This window comes from Macaca mulatta, chromosome 6 (assembly GCF_049350105.2).
Source record: "Macaca mulatta isolate MMU2019108-1 chromosome 6, T2T-MMU8v2.0, whole genome shotgun sequence".
NCBI lineage: Eukaryota > Metazoa > Chordata > Mammalia > Primates > Cercopithecidae > Macaca > Macaca mulatta.
Genome location: NC_133411.1, coordinates 33,721,829 through 33,745,404, shown reverse-complemented (window position 1 = coordinate 33,745,404; position 23,576 = coordinate 33,721,829). Strand labels below are relative to the sequence as shown.

General features: G+C 39.9%; 1 protein-coding gene across 6 annotated transcripts in view; it reads left to right on the top strand.

The window, feature by feature from the left end:
- ZFR (zinc finger RNA binding protein) overlaps positions 1–10,210 on the top strand; it is an 87,592-nt gene extending 77,382 nt beyond the window's left edge. For all 6 annotated transcript variants that reach the window (XR_001445231.3, XR_013418292.1, XM_078004643.1 and 3 more), the window contains 3 exons: positions 674–785; positions 903–1,000; positions 8,612–10,210. Coding sequence is in view for 4 of the 6 variants with exons in the window: in XM_078004643.1 (XP_077860769.1) it covers positions 674–785; positions 903–1,000; positions 8,612–8,791 (390 nt within the window). In the remaining 2 variants the exon portion in view is untranslated. The remainder of the gene's footprint in view (positions 1–673; positions 786–902; positions 1,001–8,611) is intronic.
- Positions 10,211–23,576: the final 13,366 nt, after the last annotated feature.

Genomic DNA, 23,576 nt, shown 5'->3' with positions numbered 1-23,576 from the left:
AAATGTTCTGGGATTAGGTAATGGTGATTATTGAACAACTTTGTGAATATGCTGAAAACTACTGAACTGTACAGTTTAAAAGGGTGAATCTTATATGTGAATTATATCTCAATTTTAAAAAATCTAAATACAAATGTTTCCCATGAGACCCTTCAAAACACCACTCCCTGCATTGGGTTTTTGTTTTGTTTTTGTGTGTGTGAAGAGAGATGGTCTCACTCCATCACTCAGGCTGCTAGAGTGCAATGGCGCAATGTCAGCTTACTGCAGCCTCAACCTCCCAGGCTCAAGCGATCCTCCTGCCTCAGTCCCCCAAGTAGCTGGGGCCACCAGCACGTGCCACCACATCCAGCTAATTTTTGGGGTTTTTTGTTTTTGTTTTTTTTTTTTTTGTAGAGATGAGGTTTTGCCATCTTGCCCAGGCTGGTCTTTAACTCCTGAGCTCAGGCAATCTGCCTCCCAAAGTGTTGGGATTACAGATACGAGCCACTGTGCCCTGCCTATTCCTTAATTTTGAATGTTTTTACGTTATATGTGATATTTATTTTCTGTTTTTGTGACTTGTTCTATGTAGCTTTTTCAATCTTTAAAACTTTAGTTTGTCATTCTAGTGTTTGAAAATGAGTAATTCCTTTGGTAAGCTGTTAAACACATTTTTATGTTGTATTTTTAGGCTATGGAGTTGTTAGTAGAGAAAGCAATCAGCAGTGCTTCTAGCCCTCAGAGCCCTGGGGATGCACTGAGAAGAGTTTTTGAGTGCATTTCTTCAGGGATTATCCTTAAAGGTAACTTTTACTTTGTTTCTAATGAAGTAAAATGAAGTTTACTCATTTGCTGGTTGAGTAATTTTTTTATAAGTGGACAATGCAGATGATTTCCTCTCCCTGTGATGATTGCTATAGGTAGTCCTGGACTTCTGGATCCTTGTGAAAAGGATCCCTTTGATACCTTGGCAACAATGACTGACCAGCAGCGTGAAGACATCACGTCCAGTGCACAGGTACTAGTATTCCTAAATCCAGAGCCCTATTGAGTTACTCCATTAAGGTTTTATTTTTCTGTTATTGTCTTAATGAATATTATAAGTCACTATATAATATTCATTCTTCTTCTTCTGTAGTAAGCAAGCCCTTAGGATATTAAAATAGCTTGCCCAAAACTAGATTTCACTAATAGAATTTAAAATTTTATTATTTAATTCTGTGGGCATTTCTAAGTGTATTATACAAATACAGCAATATTTTCAGTGTCTCATTAAATCTGGGTAATAGATTATCAAAATCAACAGAAATTCTTATGTCCTCTGGTTGTACAAAAGTAATTTGCTGTGGTGTTTATGGTCATTATTGTTATAATTTAACCTTTCCTGCCGCTGTCAAAGTAAATAAAAATGTTGGCTCTGGAGACAGACTCCCTGGATTTGATTACCAGCTCTGCCATCTCATCTATAATATGGATATAAAAGCAATATATGTCTCAGACAGGATTGTTGAGGAGATTAAATGAGTTAATATGTGTAACCATCTTAGCACCTGGTATATGGAAGGATATTAAATGTTAGCTAGTATTATCATCATCTTATTAACCCTATTGAATAATTATGAAAAGGAAAAAAACATTGACCCCAATGAATGAATGGAAAAAAATTTTCCTTTGTTGATTCCAGAAATGTGCTGAGTAGGGGAAAAAAACATACTAGCTATGAACAGTAATCCACTCTAAGATGCTTGGGAGTTGTTGGATTTAAGATCTTCATTGGTTATCTTGAATAATTTGGAATTTGAAAGATGTCAGGATCAAAGTAAATTGTTATGCCAGAAATGGTATTGGGGGAGAGAGATTAGTAATAGAACATTATGAATATCTTACAGACTCACAACATGACCAAATTCTTATGCATTCGATGTTTTTATTTCTTTCATTTTATATTCTAGGGAAGAAGATAGTTGCCTTAAGTGTCTGTTCTTTTTCCCTTTAATACTTAAAGGAATTAGTTATAAATTTAAGGGAAAAGAAATTCAGGAGGAAGCACACGAAAACTAACAAAATTCATCATTAAGAAGAATGCTTACTTTTCTAAAAATGTGACCTTAAAGAAAGTGGTCTGGTTTTAGGAGGACGTTTAGGAGAACATTTAGAAATGTTCTTACTAAAAGTGAAGGAGTTACATAACATGTAATGCATTTATGTAGCACTCATGACAGAATAGTTGCATGAGAAGGAAAACAGTGTTTCCAACGAGTTAAGGATAGGAAGAAGGAATGGCATGGCTCTAAAGGGGGTCTTGTGGCAACAGAACAGTTAACCATCTTGATTGTGATGGTAGTTACATAAGGCGGCACGTGTGATAAAATTGCATCGAGCTATTATGCATGTACACATAAATTAGTGCATATATAACTGGTGAAATCTGAAGTACCAATGTCAATTTCAGTTTGTTTTTGGGGGGCCTGTAGTGCCCATGTTAATGTCCCTCTTCCTTCCTTTGTCTCTGGAATGATTCCATATTTCCTTCCACAATGTCTACCTTTATTCTTGTATGCCACTATATGTCTTTTCTCCAGTGATCCTTTTCAAGTTGCTTCTCCCAGATACAGCCTTTGTCATTTATTAAAATTCCTTCCTATAGGTAGGTATACATAGTTTAACATACCTTTAAAAGGGCAAAATTTATAGGGTTAATCATCCTTTCCCAAGAAGGAAATGGATTATAAAATAAACCTTTAATCCTCGATGATGATTAAAATTCCAAAATGTCTTTGTATGGGAATAATTTGTATCAATCTTCAAATTTAGTTTGATGCTAAATAATTGCTAGTAATATGGTAGAATTTTCTCTTTGTCAGACTTTAGAAATACCTACAAACTACACGCAGAACAAGAGATTGTAAGGTGCTCACTCAAACCTCAAATGCTATGTTGGTTTTACTTACTGGAGTATTCCTTCATTTAGAAACTCATAATATATTAGCATAGGCTGGGCTGGGTGCAGTGGCTTACGCCTGTAATCCCAGCACTTAAAGAGGTTGTGGCGGGCGAGCCACCTGAGGTCGGGAGTTCAAGACCAACGTGGCAAAACCCTGTCTCTACTAAAAATACAAGAATTAGCCGGGCGTGGTGGCATGAGTGCCTGTAGTCCCAGCTACTTGGAAGGCTAAGGCACGAGAATCGCTTGAACCCAGGAGACACAGGTTGCAGTGAGCTGAAATCGCACCATTGCACTCCAGGCTGGGCAACAGAGTGAGACTCCATCTCAAAACTAATAATAGTTTTATTATATATTATTATATATAATATAATAATATATATTATTATAAACAATAATAGGCTGATGCTTAGTAAGAATATCTCTGGTAAAAATATATAAATATTCATTATTATAGATGAGTTATCTTTAGATAATTTCTATTAATGTAGAAGAAAACCCTATTCTGTTATCTTTAGGAAGGACCTTTCATAAGTCTCTCTCAATAAAGAATTAGTATATTATGATAAATAATAGTAAATTATGACGATAAATATTCGTAGTTCTCACTTAAGTAGAGAAACACTCAGTACTGGCAAAAGTCCCTAGTAATTGTAGACTAAGTAGAATGCTGTATCGAGTCCTGACTGCAGATGACTTTGAGACTTTCAGGATTTTCCAAGCAGGGGTATGAGCCAGAATTCTTAGGAACTAGAATTATCTAACTTAGGGGAAAAGTTTTGGAGCAATAAATTCCCATGTGGATGACTACAACCAGTAACTATCCTTTATCTCAAAATCAGAGCAGGGATTTAAAATAGTGTGAACAACAGTCACTTTGAAAAACAGGTTAGGACCAGGCACAGTGGCTCACGCCTGTAATCTCAACACGTTGGGAGGCTGAGGCAAGAGGATCGGTTGAGCCCATGAGTTCAAGAAAGACCTGGCAACATAGCATAACCATATATCTATAAAAAAATGTTTAATTAGCTCTGGGCATGGTGGCATGCACCTGTGATCCCAGCTACTTAGGAGGCTTGAGGTGGGAGGATCACTTAAGCCCAGGAAGTTGAAGGTTCAGTGAGCAACGGCTCATGCCTGTAATCCGAACACTTTGCAAGGCCGAGGTGGGAGGATCTCTTGAGCCCAGGAGTGCATTACCAGCCTGAGCAACATAGCAAGACCTCATCACTTAAAAAAAGGAAAAGGAAAACAGGTTAGCAGCTCCTCAGTAAGTTAAACATGGATTGCTATATGCCTCAGCAACTCTTTGATACCTGGATATATACTCAACTGAAAAAAATATGTCCCCGCAAAAACTCGTACACAAATGTTCAAAACAGCATTATGTGTGATAGTCAAAAAGTAGCAACAACCTAAATGTGCATCAATTGATGAATGGGTAAATAAACAAATACAGTCACACATTAGAGTATTATTCAGCCAGCCATTAAAAGAAATAAAGTACTGACACATGCTATGATGTGAATGAACCTTAAAAAGTTTATCCTCATTATCTCATTTATATGAAATACTCATAATAGGCAATGGTAGTTCTTAGGACCTGAGGATAGAGGGGTTGAGGAGTAACTGCTGTTGGGCTTGGGGTTTCCATTTAGGGTAATGAAAATGTTCTAGGATAAGATAATAGTGATAGTTGAGTAACTTTGTAAGTATTCTGAAAACTTCTGAATTTTACATTTTTAAGGCATACATTTTAAAGGTATGTGAATTTTACCAGAAAAAAAGTCTAGTTACATTGAAGGCTATAACTATGTAGAGAAAGTTGCTGTTTAATCAAGTGACTGTAACATTTCCTTGAATTAGGTTAAGTGGGTATATCCCTAGAAATGGAGGGATAGATTAAATCATGTCTCTGAAGTCCTCCTAGTTTCAAGATTTTAAGAAATCTTTTGAAATTGGTGCCAAAGATATTCTTACATAGACATGGTCATGTAGTGAAAAATTATTTTTATTCATGAAGTAACAAGGAATTTCTTTTCTTTTTTTTTTTTTTTTCCTTGAGACGGAGTCTCGCTCTGTCACCCAGGCTGGAGTGCAATGGCGCGATCTCAGCTCACCTCCGCTTCTTGAGTTCAAGTGGTTTTCCTGCCTCAGCCTCCTGAGTAGCTGGGATTACAGGCACGCGCCACCACCCCCCGGCTAATTTTTGTATTTTTAGTAGAGACCGGATTTCACCATGTTGGCCGGGCTGGTGTCGAGCTCCTGACCTCGTGATCACCTTGGTCTCCCAAAGTGCTGGAATTACAGGCGTGAGCCACCGCACCCAGTCAAGGATTTTCTTTACTGATCATAGTGATTTCAGTCATACACAATGTTTCTGTACTGATGCAAATATTTTTTTGTGTTCTAAGGAAGGAATCTTTTGGCATTGGCTACTATTAGGGAGCAACTTACACTCATTGAAAACCAGCTGCAGTATCAGTACATTTTTAAGATTGCATAGTGAATGGCACATTCTTCTGGCTGAAAGTAAACAACCCATTAAATAGATGTTAGCATGTCTTTAAACTTTAGGGCAGGGGTATCCAGTCTTTTGGCTTCCCTGGGCCACATTGTAGGAAGAATTGTCTTGGGCCATGCATAAAATACACTAACACTAGTAATAGCTGATGGGCTAAAAAGAAAAAAAAATCTCATAATGTTTTTAAAAAGTTTATGAATTTGTGTTGAGCCACATTCAACGCTGAGGGCCACAGATTGGACAAACTTGCTTTAGGGGTTTTTTGGTTTTGTTTGTGCTGTTTATTGAGACAGTCTCACTCTGTCACACAGGCTGTAGTGCAGTGGCACCATCTGGGCCCACTGCAGCCTCAACCTCCCTGTCTCACACCATCCTGCCTCAGCCTTGCAAGTAGTTGGAATCACAGGTGTGTGACACCATGCCCAGCTAATTATTTGTAGAGACAGGGTCTCCCTGTGTTTCCCAGGCTGGGCTCAAGTGATCTTCCCCCCTCCACCTCCCGAAGTGCTTAGCCACCATGCCTGGCTAAGCTTTAGAATTTTAATAAATTTATTTTAATAAATTTTAATAAAAGAAAAAAGTAAAAACACAAGATAAGATGATATGATTCAGTGCCAAAGTTTGCCTTCTCTTCCCTTATCTTGGAAAACAATAGGCTCTTTTTGGCTCTCAGTTCTGCTGATAGTTCAATATGCCCTTCAGCCAAGAGCATTAATTAACATTTGATCTGAACTTTCCCATCTCCCTTTTTTTTTTTAATTTAAAAAATGTTAATTAAAATTTCAGAGGGAGAAGAGGATAGAACTTTAAAAATTGATTAAAATTTTCTTTTTTTTTTTTTTCTTTTTCTTTCTGTTTTGTTTTTTTGAGGTGGAGTCTCGCTCTGTCCACTCAGGCTGGAGTGCAACCGCCTCCCAAGTAGCTGGGACTACAGGCACCCGCCACCACGCCTGGCGAATTTTTTGTATTTTTAGTAGAGACAGGGTTTCACCGTGTTAGCCAGGATGGTCTGGATCTCCTGACCGCGTGAGCCACCACGCCCGGCCTTAAATTTTCCTTTTTTTATTTTTTGAGACAGAGTCTCTCTCTGTCACCCAGGCTAGATTGCAGTGGCACAATTTTGACTCTCACTGCAACCTCTGCCTCCCAGGTTCAAGCAATACTCCTGCCTCAGCCTCACGAGTAGCTGGGACTACAGGTGCACGCCACCATACCCGACTAATGTTTGTGTTTTTAGTAGAGATGGGGTTACACCATGTTGGCCAGGCTGGTCTCAAACTCCTGACTTAAGTGATCCGCCCACCGTGGCCTCCCAAAGTGCTGAGATTACAGGCATGAGCCTCCACACTCAGCCGTTTTAATTTTCATTTGGAATTGGAAATACAAGAGAATTGCTAAGAAAAGTTCAACTCTACCAGATAGCAAAACATCCTAGAAAGCAACAGAAATTTAAACAATGTAGTTATGGCACAGAAGTAGACAGATAAACCTTTGGAATGGAAGAGCCTTGAAGTAGACCATTAGATATAAGGGAATTAATGTATGACAGACCTGATGCTTCAAATCATTGGGAAAAGATGAATCATCAGCAAAGTGGTTTTGAGATAACTGGCTAATCATCTAAGGAAAACACTGAACTATACATATATACAAGTAAATACCAAATGACTTAAGGAGCCACACATAAATTATCAAAGTATTAAGAAAAATAATTTTCACATAGGCAAGATCTTTTTAAGAAGTCTGTAAATACAGGAAGCCATGAAGGATATTATTGGAAATTTCATGTGCTATCTTTAAGCTTAAGCAAATGAGCCAGTAAAAATATGCTGCACCTCACTGATTGATTAAAAAATATAACTTGGCTGGCCCTGGTGGCTCACACCTGTAATCCCAGCACTTTGGGAGGCCGAGGCAGGCAGATCTCCTGAAGTCAGGAGTTCAAGACCAGCATGGTCAACATGGTGAAACCCCATCTCTACTAAAAATACAAAAGTTAGCCTGGAGTGGTGGCACACGCCTGTAATCCCAGCTACTTTGGAGGATGAGGCAGGAGAATCGCTTGAACCCGAGAGGTGGAGGTTGCAGTGAGCCGAGATAGCGCCACTGCACTCCAACCTGGGCAACAGAGCAAGACTCTATCTCAAAAATAAATAAAAAAATAAATACAAGGTATAGCCAGGCGTGAAGGCATATGCCTGTAATGTTGGCAGGTGCGCAGAGTTTGAGACCAGCCTGGGCAACATGGCGAAAATACCCCATCTCTGTGGAAAATACAAAAATGAGCCAGATGTGTTGGTGTGAGCCTGTGTTCCTGGCTACTTGGGAGGCTGAGTGAGATCTGAGCCCAGGGAGGTCGAGGTTGCAGTGAGCTGTGATGGCACCACTGCACTCCAGCCTGGGCGACAGAGTGAGACCCTGTCTCAAAACTGTTGTAAATAACAATTAGATACTGTTTTGCCCATCATACTTGTGAGAATATTTTTCCGTTTATAGTATCCAGAAGGGGGAAGCAGACTTGCATACATATTACTAGTGGATATATTAATCAGTATAAACTTGGGGGAGCTTCATTTGTTAGTATTCACCACTTTTACATGTTTAGCGGTCCCACTGATTAATAAAAGTTCTTTCTCCAGGACTTGTCACGTAAGTGCACAGAAACATCTTAAAACAGGCATTCATTGTAATACAGTAATGAAAATACTGAAACCAGCCTAGGGTTTACCAGTAGAAAATTAGGTAAATAAGTTTGGTACATCCACATGAGTATAATTACAGTTCTTAAATTGTATGCTGTCTACCAAATGCCTAGGAAGGCCATCAGCAACCATTCTGTTAAAGCAGGTAGCTGCCATTTTTCTTTGTTTTCAACATCCTGCTTGTTTCTTTGATGTCACTTCTCATAATTTTTGTAATTTCGTGTGTGTTAAAGATTTTTTTACTTAATGTTTAAGAAAACAAAATGGCATGCACACAGAAAAGCTAGGAAATAAAAACATGAGAACATACCGATTATTTCAGTTGTATAAGTAATTCCTTTAAATGTCTCTTTCATTACACATGCTTTTTTATGTTGCATTTGGAGGGAGGTAAATGTAGTAAGTATTGCTACTTGGGGTTTTTCAGTTAACTCAAAATTCTGACTCTTTTTGTTGCAGTTTGCATTGAGACTCCTTGCATTCCGCCAGATACACAAAGTTCTAGGCATGGATCCATTACCGCAAATGAGCCAACGTTTTAACATCCACAACAACAGGAAACGAAGAAGGGATAGTGATGGAGTTGATGGATTTGAAGCTGAGGGGAAAAAAGACAAAAAAGATTATGATAACTTTTAAAAAGTGTCTGTAAATCTTCAGTGTTAAAAAAACAGGTGCCCATTCGTTGGCTCTTTTTCATGCATAATAATGTCTACATTGAAAAATTTATCAAGAATTTAAAGGATTTCATGGAAGAACCAAGTTTTTCTATGACATTAAAAAATGTACGGTGTTAGGTATTATTTGAATGGAAAGACACCCAAAAAAAAAAAAAAAAGTGCTCCGACTAGGGGGAAAACAGTAGTTCTGATTTTTTTCCCATTATTTTGATTTTGTTTTCTGGTTGCCCTAGCTTCCCCCCCTATTTTTGTGTCTTTTATTAACTAGTGCGTTGTCTTATTAAATCTTCACTGTATTTAATGCAGGATTTGTGCTTCAGTTGCTCTGTGTATTTTGATATTTTTATTTAGAGGTTTTGTTTGCTTTTTGACACTAGTTGTAAGTTACTTTGTGTTATAGATGATATCCTTTACCCCATCTTAATATTTTACAGCAGTACGTTTTTTTGTAACGTGAGACTGCAGAGTTTGTTTTTCTATATGTGAAGGATTACAACACAAAAAGTTACCCTGCCATTCGAGTGCTCAGAACTGAATGTTTCTGCAGATCTTGTGGCATTTGTCTCTAGTGTGATATATAAAGGTGTAATTAAGACAGATTTCTGTTAATCTAATCAAGTTGGCTGTTAGTTGTGCATTAGCAGTATAAAAGCTAATATATACTATATGGTCTTGCAACAGTTTTAAAGCTTCTGCATAATAAAAATGCATGACATTTTTGTTTTTAATAGACTTTTAAAATTATAATTTTAGGTTTAACACGTAGATCTTTGTACAGTTGACTTTTTGACATAGCAAGGCCAAAAATAACTTTCTGAATATTTTTTTCTTGTGTGTAAGTGGAAAGGGCATTTTTCACATATAAGTGGGCTAACCAATATTTTCAAAAGAACTTTATCATTGTGCAACTAACAACAGTAACTAGCCCTTAATTATGGTGACAGTTCCTTATTGGTGTGTGTGAGATTACTCTAGCAACTATTTACAGTATAACACAGATGATCTTCTCCACACATCCCATCACCCAGATAATTTACAGTTCTGTTAACAGTGAGGTTGATAAAGTATTACTGATAAAAAATTAAAATTAAGATTAAGGAAAAAAACAGAAAATTATTTGGTGTGGCCATCTTACATGCTTATGTCTCCTACACAAAGCTAAATATTCTAGCAGTGATGTAATGAAAAATTACATCTTACTGTTGATGTATGTATGCTCTGGTACACAGATGTCATTTTGTTGTCACAGCACTACAGTGAAATACACAAAAAATGAAATTCATATAATGACTTAAATGTATTATATGTTAGAACTGACAACATAAACTACTTTTGCTTTGAAATGATGTATGCTTCAGTAAAATCATATTCAAATTTATTGAGTACTACATCTTGTTATTCCTGACAAATGTTTGTTGCCTAAGCACATAATTTTCAGAAAATTTTGTAATTCAATACTATATTGGCTTAATTTCTTTCTAGGGTCAGAATCTTCCCCCAAAGTCTTGAGAGGGCCAGGAAACCATTGGAGACCACAAGGGAAACAGAACAGGAGACTCAGCCTTTTCTCCCGGATTCATAACATATAGATTATCTAATCTAAAAATCTGAAAAGATCAAAATCTGAAACTTTTTGAGGGCCTACATGACATTCAAAGGAAATACTCATTGGACCATTTCCGATTTTCAGATTAGGGATACTCAACTGATATAAATATTCCAAAATCCAAAACAGTTCTGGTCCCAAGCATTTCAGCTAAGATATACTCAACCTGTACTGTCTGTTTAACTTGGACAAAACTTTTTTTCCCGTTTTAAATTTTTCTGGGTCTCATTTTACTCTTCTTTAGAGTTTTGTTTCTCACAGTTCTCTTGGAAGAATGCTGACCTGGCACGATGGCTCACGCCTGTAATCCTAACACTTTTGGAAGCCGAGGCAGGCAGATCTGCTTGAGCTCGAGAGTTTGAGACCAGCCTGGGCAACATGACAAAACCGCGCCTCTACTGAAAGTACAAAAATACTGGCTGAGCGTGGTGGCACATGCCTGTAGTCTCAGCTGCTCGGGAGGCTGAGACAGAAGGATTGCTTGAGCCTGGGAGGTCAAGGCTGCAGTGAGATCACGCCACTGCACTCCAGCCTGAGGGACAGAGTGAGATCCTGTCTTGAAAAAAAAAAAGAATGGGAACTGACCTTTACTACATGTTGATTCTAGACCTTTACTACACATTGATTCTAGGCACCATGCTAGGTTTTTTTTATGTATTTTCGCATTTAAATCCCATTTAAAACTATCATAAATAAATTGTAGGCAGTATACATCGTAAGTTTTTAGATGAGGAAACAAGCCCAGAATGGCTAAGTGAACATTATACACCTTACGTCACTGTTTAAGTGACAGTTTCAAAGTTCATGGTCAGCACTTTGCCAGGCTGCTTCCTTCACCCTGCAATTACGTACTAAAGATGTTTTCGGCCCATCTGGGACCAAAATTTTGCGTTTGGTTTGAGTGTCTTCATCCAAAAATACAATTGGTACCATTTAAATTTTTTACTAAAATAATTATTTCTGTGTTTTTTACATAGCTTGTTTTCATAGCTGTTGCTAGACCCACATTAGTTATATGAAAGAGTAACTTGGATTGAATATTCCTTAGTATCCTCTGCTTTGACAGTTCTTTTGTTTTATTGTTTTGTTTTTTGAGACAGGGTCACGCTGTGTCCCCCAGGCTGGAATGCAGTAGCACGATCGTAGTTCACAGCAGCCTCGAACTCCTGGGCTCAAGCAATTCTCCTGCTTAAGGCCTCCCAAGTAGCTAGGACTACAGGTGTGCGCCACTACACCCAGCTTTTTTTTTGTAGAAATGGAGGCCTTGCTATATTGCCCAGGCTGGTCTTGAACTTGTAGTCTTAAGCAGTCCTTACCCACCTTGGCCTCCCAAAGCACTGGGATTACAGGCATGAGCCACCACACCTGGCCTGATTTTTTTGTTGTTGTTTGAGACAGTTTCACTCTTGTCACCCAGGTTGGAGTTGAGTGGCGCTATCGTGGCTCACTGCAACCTCCGCCTTTCAGGTTCAAGTGATTCTCATGCCTCAGCCTCCCAAGTAGCTGATATTACAGATGTGCACCACCACACCTGGCTAATTTTTGTATTTTTTGTAGTGACAGGGTTTTGCCATGTTGGGCAGGCTGGTCTTGTGAACTCCTGGCCTCAAGTGATCCACCTGCCTTGTTCTTCCAAAGTGCTGGGATTATAGGCTGGCCTGATTTTTTTTAAGTCAACAGTATTGTAAATTTTCTGCTTCCTGAAAAAAGCAGAAGTCTTGTTTTTGCATGGTCATTACATTATTATGTGTTACGAATTTATAAGCAGTTCCTTTAGAGGAGCCACCATTTTTTGAATTTGACAAAGCTATTTTATTTAAAAAAATTTCCCAATAAAGGACAAATACTGGCTGGGCGCGGTGGCTCATTCCTGTAATCTCAGCACTCTAGGAGGCCAAGGTGGGCGGATCACCTGAGGTCAGGAGTTCAGTGCCAGCCTGGCCATGGTGAAACCCTGTCTCTACTAAAAATACAAAAATTAGACGGGCGTGGTGGTGTGCACCTGTAATCCCAGCTACTCGGGAGGCTGAGGCAGGAGAATTGCTTGAACCCGGGAGGCGGAGGTTGCAGTGAGCCGAGATCATGCCACTGCACTCCAGCCTGGGCAACAAGAGTAAAATTCCGTCTCAAAAAAAAAAAAAGCACAAAGGACAGATACACAAAGATGATGATGTTCATAGCAGTGGGCTGAAACTTGATTGTTCATGAGTCATCTGAGGAACATTCTAAAAGTTAAGATTTCTAGCCAGGCATGCCTGTAATCCTAACAGTTTGGGAGGCCAAGGCAGGCAGATTGCTTGAGCCCAAGAGTTCAAGACTAGCCTGGAAAACGTGCAAAACCCTGTTCTAAAAAGTTAAGAGTTCTAAACCCCAACTGCAGAGATTCTTACCGAGACAGGCCAGAAAAGCCTGAGAATCTGTCGTTTAAGATGACTTTATATTAGGTAATTTCTTTGAATGGGTGGTTCATACACATGATACTTAAAAAGTTGACAGGTGGCCGGGCGCGGTGGCTCAAGCCTGTAATCCCAGCACTTTGGGAGGCCGAGACCGGCGGATCACGAGGTCAGGAGATCGAGACCATCCTGGCTAACACGGTGAAACCCCGTCTCTACTAAAAAATACAAAAAACTAGCCAGGCGAGGTGGTGGGCGCCTGTAGTCCCAGCTACTCGGGAGGCTGAGGCAGGAGAATGGCGTAAACCCAGGAGGCGGAGCTTGCAGTGAGCTGAGATCCGGCCACTGCACTCCAGCCTGGGAGACAGAGCGAGACTCCGTCTCAAAAAAAAAAAAAAAAAAAAAAAGTTGACAGGTATAAAGTGGTACATAGCATAAAGCAAGTAGTTTCGTTTACCTTACCTTCCAATTATGTTATTTCCCTTCCAAGAGGGAGTGTTGGCTCTTTGTGTGTCCTTCCACAGATGATCACTGTATGTGTTAGCATTAATGGATGCATCGTGTTTGTTGTTTACAAAAATGATAGCATACTGTGTATGATCTACACCTTGCTGCTTTTTATTTAATGTATCTAGGAGTCTTGGAGGTTATTATGTATCAGTACACATAGAGAAACTGCATTTTTAACAATTACTATAGGATTGTTCCAAATTAGATTTTTTTTTTTTTCCTTAAATTTTATGTGGGAGACCACGCCATTGCACTCCAGCCTGGGCGACAAGAGCAAATAATCCATCACAAAAAGAAAAAAAGAAAAGCCGGGCACGGTGGCTCACGTCTATAATCTCAGCACTTTGGGAGGCTGAGGCGGGTGGATCTCCTGAGGTCAGGAGTTTGAGACCAGTCTGGCCGATATGGTGAAACCCCATCTCTACTAAAGATACAAAAATTAGCCGGACGTGGTGGCAGGCACCTGTAATCCCAGCTACTCAGGAGGCTGAGGCAGGAAAATGGCGTGAACCCAGGAAGCGGAGCTTGCAGTGAACCAAGATCGTGCCACTGCACTCCAGCCTGGGTGACAGAGCAAGACTCCGTCTCAAAAAAAAAAAAAAAAAAAAAGCCAGGCCACGGTGGCTCACACCTGAAATCTCAACACTTTGGGAGGCTGAGGCGGGCAGATCACAAGGTCAGGAGTTCGAGACCAGCCTGACCAACATGGTGAAACCCTGTCTCTACTAAAGATACAAAAATTAGCCAGCTGTGGTGGCACACACCACTAATCCCAGCTACTCGGAAGGCTGAGACAGGAGAAAGCTTGAACCCAGGAGATGGAGGTTGCAGTGAGCTGAGATCGCACCACTGCACTCCAGCCTGGGCAACAGGGTGAGACTCCATCTAAAAAAAATTTTTTTAAATGTACATGGTTCTGATACAAATTGTGGATCATGCTTTAATAAATGCTGTATAGCAATGACCATAATGTACTCTACAGTGCAAAACTAAACTATATTTTAAATTTAGTATTAAGGGTATTTTGTTATCAGCCAAATCGTGTATATGTAGTTATCAATATGTTAATTGGAACATTAAGCAAATCGTAATATCCCCATTCCCTAAGGAATTTTATTGATTACCTGTAGTCTAGGTAATTTTAGTCTTCCTTTATCTTGCTTAGTGTAATAATATTGGGTGTAAAATAAAATCTGGACATATGAAACAGTTATATTACTAACTTAAAGTCTGAATTTTTTTTTTTTTTTTTTTTTTTTTTGAGAGAGTTTTGCTGTGTCCCCCAAGCTGGAGTGCAGTGGTGCAATCATGGCTCACTGCAACCTCCACTTCCCAGGTTCAAGCCATTCTCCTGCTTCAGCCTCCCAAGTAGCTGGAGTTACAGGCAGGTGCCACCACGCCTGGCTGATTTTTGTATTTTTAGTAGAGACAGAGTTTCACCATGTTGTCCAGGCTGGTCTCCAGCTTCTGACCTCAAGTGATCTGCCGGCCTTGGCCTCCCAAAGTGCTGGGATTACAGGTGTGAACCATGGTGCCTGGCCTGAAACATATTTTTTAACATTAATTAAGCTGATTCTATGTTAAATACAAAGCTAATATATTCACCTCATTCTAATATAATCCCAAGTGAGACATGCTACTTAATATTAAAGAAATTGGGTCTTTAGTTTGGAAAGGACTATCCAGTTTAGCAACAAACCTAATGTGAAAGCCTTTTTCTAAAAAAAGGAAGCAACCTATTGAATAAAAGTATGAAAAGGTGATTAAATTGATTGTAGGAACTGATTAATCTAAAAATACATGAAGATTAAGAGTTCAGGCTGAGTACACTGGCTCATGCCTGTAATCTCAACACTTTGGGAGGCCCAGCCGGGCAGATCACCTGAGGTCAGGAGTTCGAGAACAGCCTGGCCACCATGACAAAACCTTGTCTCTACTAAAAATACTAAAATTAGCCAGCGTGGTCGTGCATGCCTGTAGGCCCAGCTACTCGGGACGCTGAGGGAAGAGAATCTCTTTTTTTCTTTTTTTTTTTTTTTTTTTTTTTTTTTGAGACAGAGTCTCGCTCTGTCGCCCAGGCTGGAGTGCAGTGGCGCAATCTCGGCTCACTGCAAGCTCCGCCTCCCGGGTTCATGCCATTCTCCTGCCTCAGCCTCCTGAGTAGCTGGGACTACAGGCGCCCGCCACCGCGCCCGGCTAATTTTTTGTATTTTTAGTAGAAACAGGGTTTCACCGTGGTCTCGATCTCCTGACCTTGTGATCCGCCCGCCTCGGCCTCCCAAAGTGCTGGGATTACAGGCGTGAGCCACCGCGCCCGGCGGGAAGAGAATCTCTTTAACCAAGGGGGTGGAGGTTGCAGTGAGCCAAGATCATGCCATTGCACTCCAGCCTGGGCAACAGAGCAAGACTCCATCTCAAAAAAAGAAAAATAAAATGAGAAAACTTGATGACACAGGGCTTGTGTTTCTACATGGTAACAATTAGCTAAAGCTGAGAGTAGGAGCCACTCCCTTTAGAAGATAAATTTTAGACAAAACCTGTTCTGAACAGTTTACCACAGCCTCCATCATTTCCTATTTGTCTACCAGGCTAACCCTGTTGGCATTTTATTTTATTATATCTCAGACCCCAGACATTTTACCTATGTGTTCTTCCAATTTAAACATGGAACCATATCTGTTAAGCTTGGGAACAATCTCTAGTTATTTTCAGTTCTAAATTTTTAAATTGTGTAATCAGGTATTTCCTATACATTAGGATATTTAATGCTCCTCCACTTAATGTAACAGCCACAGAGAAACACTTGATGCACTTTCTTCACTGATTTTTTTCAAAAGAAATATCAGGAAGGCCTGAAATTTAAGCAAGCTACAACCTTAAGGAAATCCATCCTTTCATTGGAGAGACCAAATCCATTTACCTTTTGAAAATCTCAGTCACATTGGAGTAGCCTGCCTTTCATCCTGTCTGCTCTCTGGACTAAGAGAAAGAGGTAGAAGAAAGGGCACTGGGAGTTGAAGAAAAAGAAAACATGGATGAACTAAAAGGAAAATAAGATGTTTCTAGATGACAACATTTTTATTGTACTGTTACTGAAAAGGGGTCCCAATTTCTTGAATCTCACGCAAGAAAGAATTCGGGGCAAGTCCATAGAGTAAGGTAAAAACAAGTTTATTAGGAAAGTAAAGGAATAAAGAATGGCTACTCCATAGGCAGAGCAGCAACCTGGGCTGTTCAACTGCTTACACTTATTGTTACTTCTTGATTATATGCTAAACAAAGGGTAGATTATTCATGAGTCTTCTGGGAAAGGGGTGAGCAATTCCTGGAACTGAGAGTTTCTTCCCTTTTTAGACCATGTAGTGTAACTTCCTGACATTGCCATGGCATTTGTAAACTGTCATGGTGCTGGTAGGAGTGCCTTTTAGCATGCTAAGGCATTATAATTGACGTATAATGAGCAGTGAGGATGACCAAAGGTCACCTTCATCACCATCTTGGTTTTGGCAGGATTTGGCCGCTTCTTTACTGCATGCTGTTTTATCAGCAAGGTCTTTGTTACCTGTATCTTGTGCCAACCTCCTGTCTCTTCCTGTGACTACAAATACCTAACCTCCTGAAAATGCAGGCCCAGAGGTCTCAGCCTTATTTTACCCAGCTTCTATTCAAGATGGAGTTGCTCTAGTTTGAATGCCTCTGACATATTTCCCCTCTCCCTTTTATAAGAAAACCCTTAATCTTGAGTTCTAGAGGGACAAAGCTCCATCTTCTGTAACTTCTTCAGGGTGAATAAGGGCAATGATATTCCTGCCTAACAAATTAGGATCTCTTGTATTTGTGGTAGAGAGGCACTCAGTCAGAAAGCATCAGTGTGGTGAGGGCCATTCATAAATTTGAGTTCCAACAAAAGGTGATATCTAGAAGATTAATAAGTGTTCAATTTAAGAAACCATTCAGTAAGCTTATCCTGCACTCCTACACAAAGAATACAACAGCAATATATTCCACAACAGTAAAGCAAAATAAGTAAAATTATCCCAAGTAAACTAAATAGAAGGCTTTCCATGAACTGGGCAACTGTTGGAACCAAGCTGATACAGGGTCGCCAACTGATTCCAATATGTGCCTAGAATTGGAATACTTATCCAGACTTTTTTATGGTACCCATCCATCTCTCTTGTTTCTTCTAAGCTGTAGCCAAAGATCACTGGTTGGTTCACAGGAATAAGCAGTCGGTCTAAATTGCAGAAAAATAAAAAACTTAAAAACTACTAGAATCTAATCACAGGTGTACCATAGTTCTTGAAACATAATTTTTTCACTTTCCAGTCTCCCATTTTTACTAAAGACAAATCATACTAAGACGGGTTTGCTTGCAAAAATAAGCTTTTTTTGAAAAGATAAATCAGGTAGAGAGAAAACAAATATACTCCAAATTTTGTTCACGGGAATATACTTTACTCAATTGTTAAAAGCTGTAAATAGTTCAAAAGAAAAGTTGCCTTGACTCTGGAAAAACAAAACAAAGGGTTACCAACATTTTAAGCAAAAGGTTTAAAAAAAAAAAAGATTACTTCCGTCTTCTATTAGTTCAGTACATGTAGTTAACTCCTGTTGATACTCATGAACATTTCAACTCTCCATGAGAGTCCTATTTTTCCTCTATTCTAATGTCACAATCTTCAAAGTTGTCAGAAACCTGCATTCAACTTTTTGAAGAGGATTAAAACAAAACAACAATAGTCTGTGGATGACAAAAACTCTTAGAACAGTCATAATTTAAGCCACAGTGGATTAGGAATTTTGGTTACCTCTGTGGCACACAATAATTTTACATAACAATTATGATTATTAATAACATACACTAAGTCATATCAGAATTTTAGGAGTTTCCCATAATTTTGGAATGCATACCAATAATGTATTTATACAAATATAGTTCAAAGAAAGCTACCATTTCATATTTGGCAATGCTTCCTATTTTTATACCAAATAAGTCAGTTTCACCTTTGCATTAATGTACTGTTAATGTTAAGCCCAATTCTATTTTTTTTTTTTTTTTTGAGATGGAGTCTTGCTCTGTTCCCCAGGCTGGAGTGCTGGAGTGCTGGAGTGCAGTGATGCGATCTCGGCTCACTGCAAGCTCCGCCTCCCAGGTTCACGCCATTCTCCTGCCTCAGCCTCCCGAGTAGCTGGGACTACAGGGGCCCGCCACTATGCCCAGCTAATTTTTTGTATTTTTTAGTAGAGACGGGGTTTCACCATGTTAGCCAGGATGGTCTCGATCTCCTGACCTCGTGATCCACCCACCTGGGCCTCCCAGAGGGCTGGGATTACAGGCATGAGCCACCGCGCCCAGCCAGGCCCAATTCTTAATAAAACCTTGGCTGGGCACGGTGGCTCATGCATGTAATCCCAGCACTTTGGGAGGGATGCTGGCTAACATGGTGAAACCCCATCTCCACTAAAAATACAAAAAATTAGCCGGGCATGGTGGTGGATGCCTGTAGTCCCAGCTACTCAGGAGGCTGAGGCAGGAGAATGACATGAACCCAGGAGGCAGAGCTTGCAGTGAGCAGAGATCACACCACTGCACTTCAGCCTGGGCCTGGGTGACAAAGCAAGACTCCATCTCAAAAAATATGTGTATGTATATATATACATATATATACACACACACACACACATATATATATATATATATATTTTTTTTTTACCAAAACCACATTTCACTATTCTTATACACCTTGCATGTAAAACTGTTTTTACTTCCCGAAAATTACTTAAGTCATGTGAACTAAAAGACATAACACTTTTTACTTTTCTGACAAAATATTTTAATTCAGCTCTCATTTTACAAGCCAATTAATCAGAGCTCTTTCATATATAAACATCACACACAACACATATAAATAAGCAGACAGAAGAAGACCCAGTAGTTGTAAGATTTTTGATTTGCAAGTTTCTTTTTTTCCTTTTTTTTTTTTTTTTTTTTTTTGAGACAGAGTCTTGCTCTGTCACCAGGCTGGAATGCAATGGCACAATCTTGGCTCACTGCAGCCTCCACCTCCCGGGTTCAAGCGATTCTCCTGCCTCAGCCTCTCAAGTAGCTGGGATTACAGGCACACACCAACACGCCCAGCTAATTCTTGTATTTTTAGTAGAGATGGGTTTCACCATGTTGGCCAGGATGGTCTTGATCTTTTGACCTCATGATCTGACCACCTTGGTCACCCAAAGTGCTGGGATTATAGGTGTAAGCCACTGTGCTCGACCTTTTTTTTGAGACAGAGCCTCGCTCTGTTCCCAGGCTGGAGTGCAGTGGCACCATCTCAGCTCACTGCAACCTTTACCTCCCAACTTCAAGCGATTCTCATGCCCCAGCCTCCTGAGTAGCTGGAATTACAGGTACGCGCCACCATGCCTGGCTAATTTTTTTTTTTTCTTTGAGACAGAGTTCTGCTCTGTTGCCAGGCTGGAGAGCAGTAGTGCAATCTCAGCTCACTGCAACCTCCACCTCCCGGGTTCAAGCAATTCTCCAGCCTTAGCCTCCCAAGCAGCTAGGACTACAGGCATGTGCCACTACTCCCAGCTAATTTTTGTATTTTTAGTAGAGACATGGTTTCATCATGTTGGCCAGGCTGGTCTCAATCTCCTGACCTCATGATCTGCCTGCCTCAGCCTGCCAAAGTGCTGGGATTACAGGCATGAGCCACCGCACCTGGCCAATTTTTTGTATTTTTAGTAGAGACAAGGTTTCACCATGTTGGCCAGGCTGGTCTCAAACTCCTGGCCTTAAATGATCTACCTGCCTTGGCCTCCCAAAGTGCTAGGATTACTGGTATAAGCCACCTCGCCCAGCCTGATTTGCCAGTTTCTTAATTGGATTATGGGCTTCAGGGTAGAGCCCTTGGAGGGGAAGTCCAGGAAAGCATACAGTTTCTATGACATGCACAGCTGGAAGACAAAAGCATATCCCCAAAATGAAGGGTCCCATTTTTATACTGAATCCTGGATCCCCAAAAGAGAAACGCAACAGAACAAGACAGTGCAAAGATTTTAGCATGCATTTCTTTGAGTCTCACTCTGTCGCCCAGGCTGGATTGCAGTAGCATGACTTCAGCTCACTGCAACCTCCACCTCCCAGGTTCAAGCAATTCTCATGCCTTAGTAACTGAGATTACAGGCGTGCACCACCATGCCTGGCTAATTTTTGTATTTTTAGTAGAGATAGCATTTTACCGTGTTGGCCAGGCTGGTCTCCAACTCTTGACCTCAAGCAATCTGCCTGCCTTGGCTTCCCAAAGTGCTACAATTAGCAGGTGTGAGCCACCACACTTGGCAACTTACATTTCATTGCAAAACAATCCAAAGCCAATTAGCCCATTCCCCATGGGAGTCTTATCTCTCAGTGTTGGGGTTGGGATATTGCCCTACCTTCCAGGTGGCCAAGAGCATGCTTCTCTAATCCAAATGTACAAAGAGCTGAGTATCCTCCCATAACTGCCATTAGCCATTCCCAAAGTAAATGTCCTACCTAGCTATTACACAGCAAAGCACCCTCATAAAATAATTTCTGATACCCCCAAAAATAAAAAACGACAGATAATACAATGCAAAGCAGAACAGAGCCTTAGATTTTGAAAAGGATCTATTCACTTCTAATTCCTGCAATCTCATGAGGAAAACACATGTTTTTCCCAAAGCAGGGTCCGTAGTGCCTCCTCTGTTTTTCCCAAGGAGTCCCAGACTGTTACAGCTTGAATAAGCTGACTTTTATCCATAGAGCTCTTAAAAAAAAAGAGAGAAAGAGAGAGAAAAAGTCCTTTTAAATATCTTACTGCCCAAATTTAGCCAGACCAACCTGCCAATATTTCTGGCTTTTGAATTTTACCAAAAGTAACCTCACAGGTTACAGCATTGGGCAGTTTCCATTAATCTTTCCAGAAGGGGCTTAGAGCAATCAATTTTGAGCTTGCAATGGCTTTTAACTGCTCAAGATAATTTTTAGAGCTTACTATGACATGAATTCCAAATCTGTGGTCTACTGAATGGCAGAGACCAAAAGAAAGTACTGCCACGTGGTTACAAACTCAAGCCACTCAGCGTGGGGTGGAATGATCCTCTGACCAGGAATTTCAACATGTGGCTGTGGGTAAGATCAAAGAGTGGACAGCTGCCCTGAGTAATAGAAAAAATAGAGAAAGGGAAAAAAGCATTTCCTGCAGCAGGGTGGGGAAGGCAAGGTCAGAGAAACACCCACCCACTGCAGCAACACTGAATCAAGTCAGGCAGCCACTTGTCACTAGCAAAGAGATCTTCTCTAGCATCCCATTAGCTCTCGAGTTTCCCTCTTTGGGAAGAAAAAGGTTCTCTATGTCCCGTGATCCTGAACATGCCTAGTCCCATCACCCATAGGTGTCACTTCCCTTTTTTGTCTATAAATCTTCCACCACTTGGCTGTGCTGGAGTCTCTCTGAATCTGCTGTGATTCTACCTGATGGGTTATTTAAACATTTATAAAGAGATTTCCTTCGATCGTCATTTTCAATACATGTTTTCTGATTATATAAAAGCTTTCCCATACAAGAGGACTGATCTTATAACACTAAATTATTATGCCACAGTATATTTTCACCAGGTAAAGAAAACTTTTTATGGTTCACTGAGGACAATCAACTCCTTCACAATCTAGAACCCAAAGATTGGTTCTTCTGAGAATATCAAAGAAAGACCCTCCTTGCCATTGAGGACTAAGCTCTGATTTTTTTTATCTTGCCCAAATTCTTATCCAAGGGATCTGAGGAGTCATGCCCTACAAACCATAAATTCTCATCAGATGGGTTTTATTTAACCCTATATATCGTGACTAACTTTCCAACCTGACTCTGGCATTACAAGACAAACAAGAAAATCAAAATATTTTACCCCAAAACATGTTTATTTGCCATATCTTGAAATGGCCCTGAAAATCTGTCCTTTGTGGGGGAAAATTTGCATCTGTAAAGAATCACTATTAATATAGCTAAACTTTTTTCTTCCAGGCCCTCCCAATCCTAAAGAGATTAACTGAAAGTCTAGCACCTTTTAAAGATCTGAATAGGAAACACTTGTCATCTATTGTCTCTAAGGGCAGCCACTATAAGACTTCAAAAGAACCTTGGTCTCCACAATCTTTTATCTTAACCTGAACATTTCTTTTCTACTGATCCTAGGTCTTTAGACAAACTCAACCAATTGTTAACCAGAAAATGTTTAAATTTACCTATAGCCTGGAAGCCCCCCGCTTTGAGTTGTCCCACCTTTCTGGATCAAACCAATGTATTTCTTAAATGTATTTAATTGATGTCTCATGCCTCCCTAAAATGTATGAAACCAAGCTGCTCCCCGACCACCTTGGGCACATGTTCTCAGGACCTCCTGAAGGCTGTGCACAGGCCATGGTCACTCATATTTGGCTCAGAATAAATCTTTTCAAATATTTTACAGAGTTAGACTCTTTTCATTGACACCATCTACACTGCAACAAAACTTCAAGACCTTGAACTTTGAGTTTATAATCTCACAACTGAGAAGAGTTCCTCCACACTCTCAGAACTGTACACTCATTAGAACCCTGAAGGTAAAACTAACCAGGGAAATTTCTCCCCAGAAAAAGATGAAATCCTTGATGTAAACAACTTTTCCCAAGATCACAGATCAAGACTTCTACTATCATGAGACTCTTATCTTTGAATACTTTTTCCTTGTTTATGCCTCTGTGAACAATAGAAATGAAAAGGGGGTCTGTTATGCACACTTACGGGATATACATTTATTTGTAAATGATTTTACAGCCAGCCTTATACACAGATAAGCTTATACCTTGGTAGATAAAAGATAAAGACCCAAGGTAGGTGAAAAACTTTAATGGTACATATGTTGCCTCATTATCAGTCAGAAACAGAACATTGATTCACTCCTGTTAATCTATATCATGGGTTAAAGATAACATTGCCAAGAGGCCTTCACTCTTCTAAAAATACAACATTTGTTAGGTTCTTTTTCCATGGTTTGGAATAAAAGAAACAATGATTAGAAATCTATCCCTTGTGATAGGCTCTATAACGAGTTCTACTGTAAAGAGTATAGTTACCCAACAGAGTTTAAACTCTCTTGTAAAAGTTATACTAAATTGTAGAACTGACTAAACAGGAAAGTATCTGTATGGCTACTGGCACTTGTGGACTATA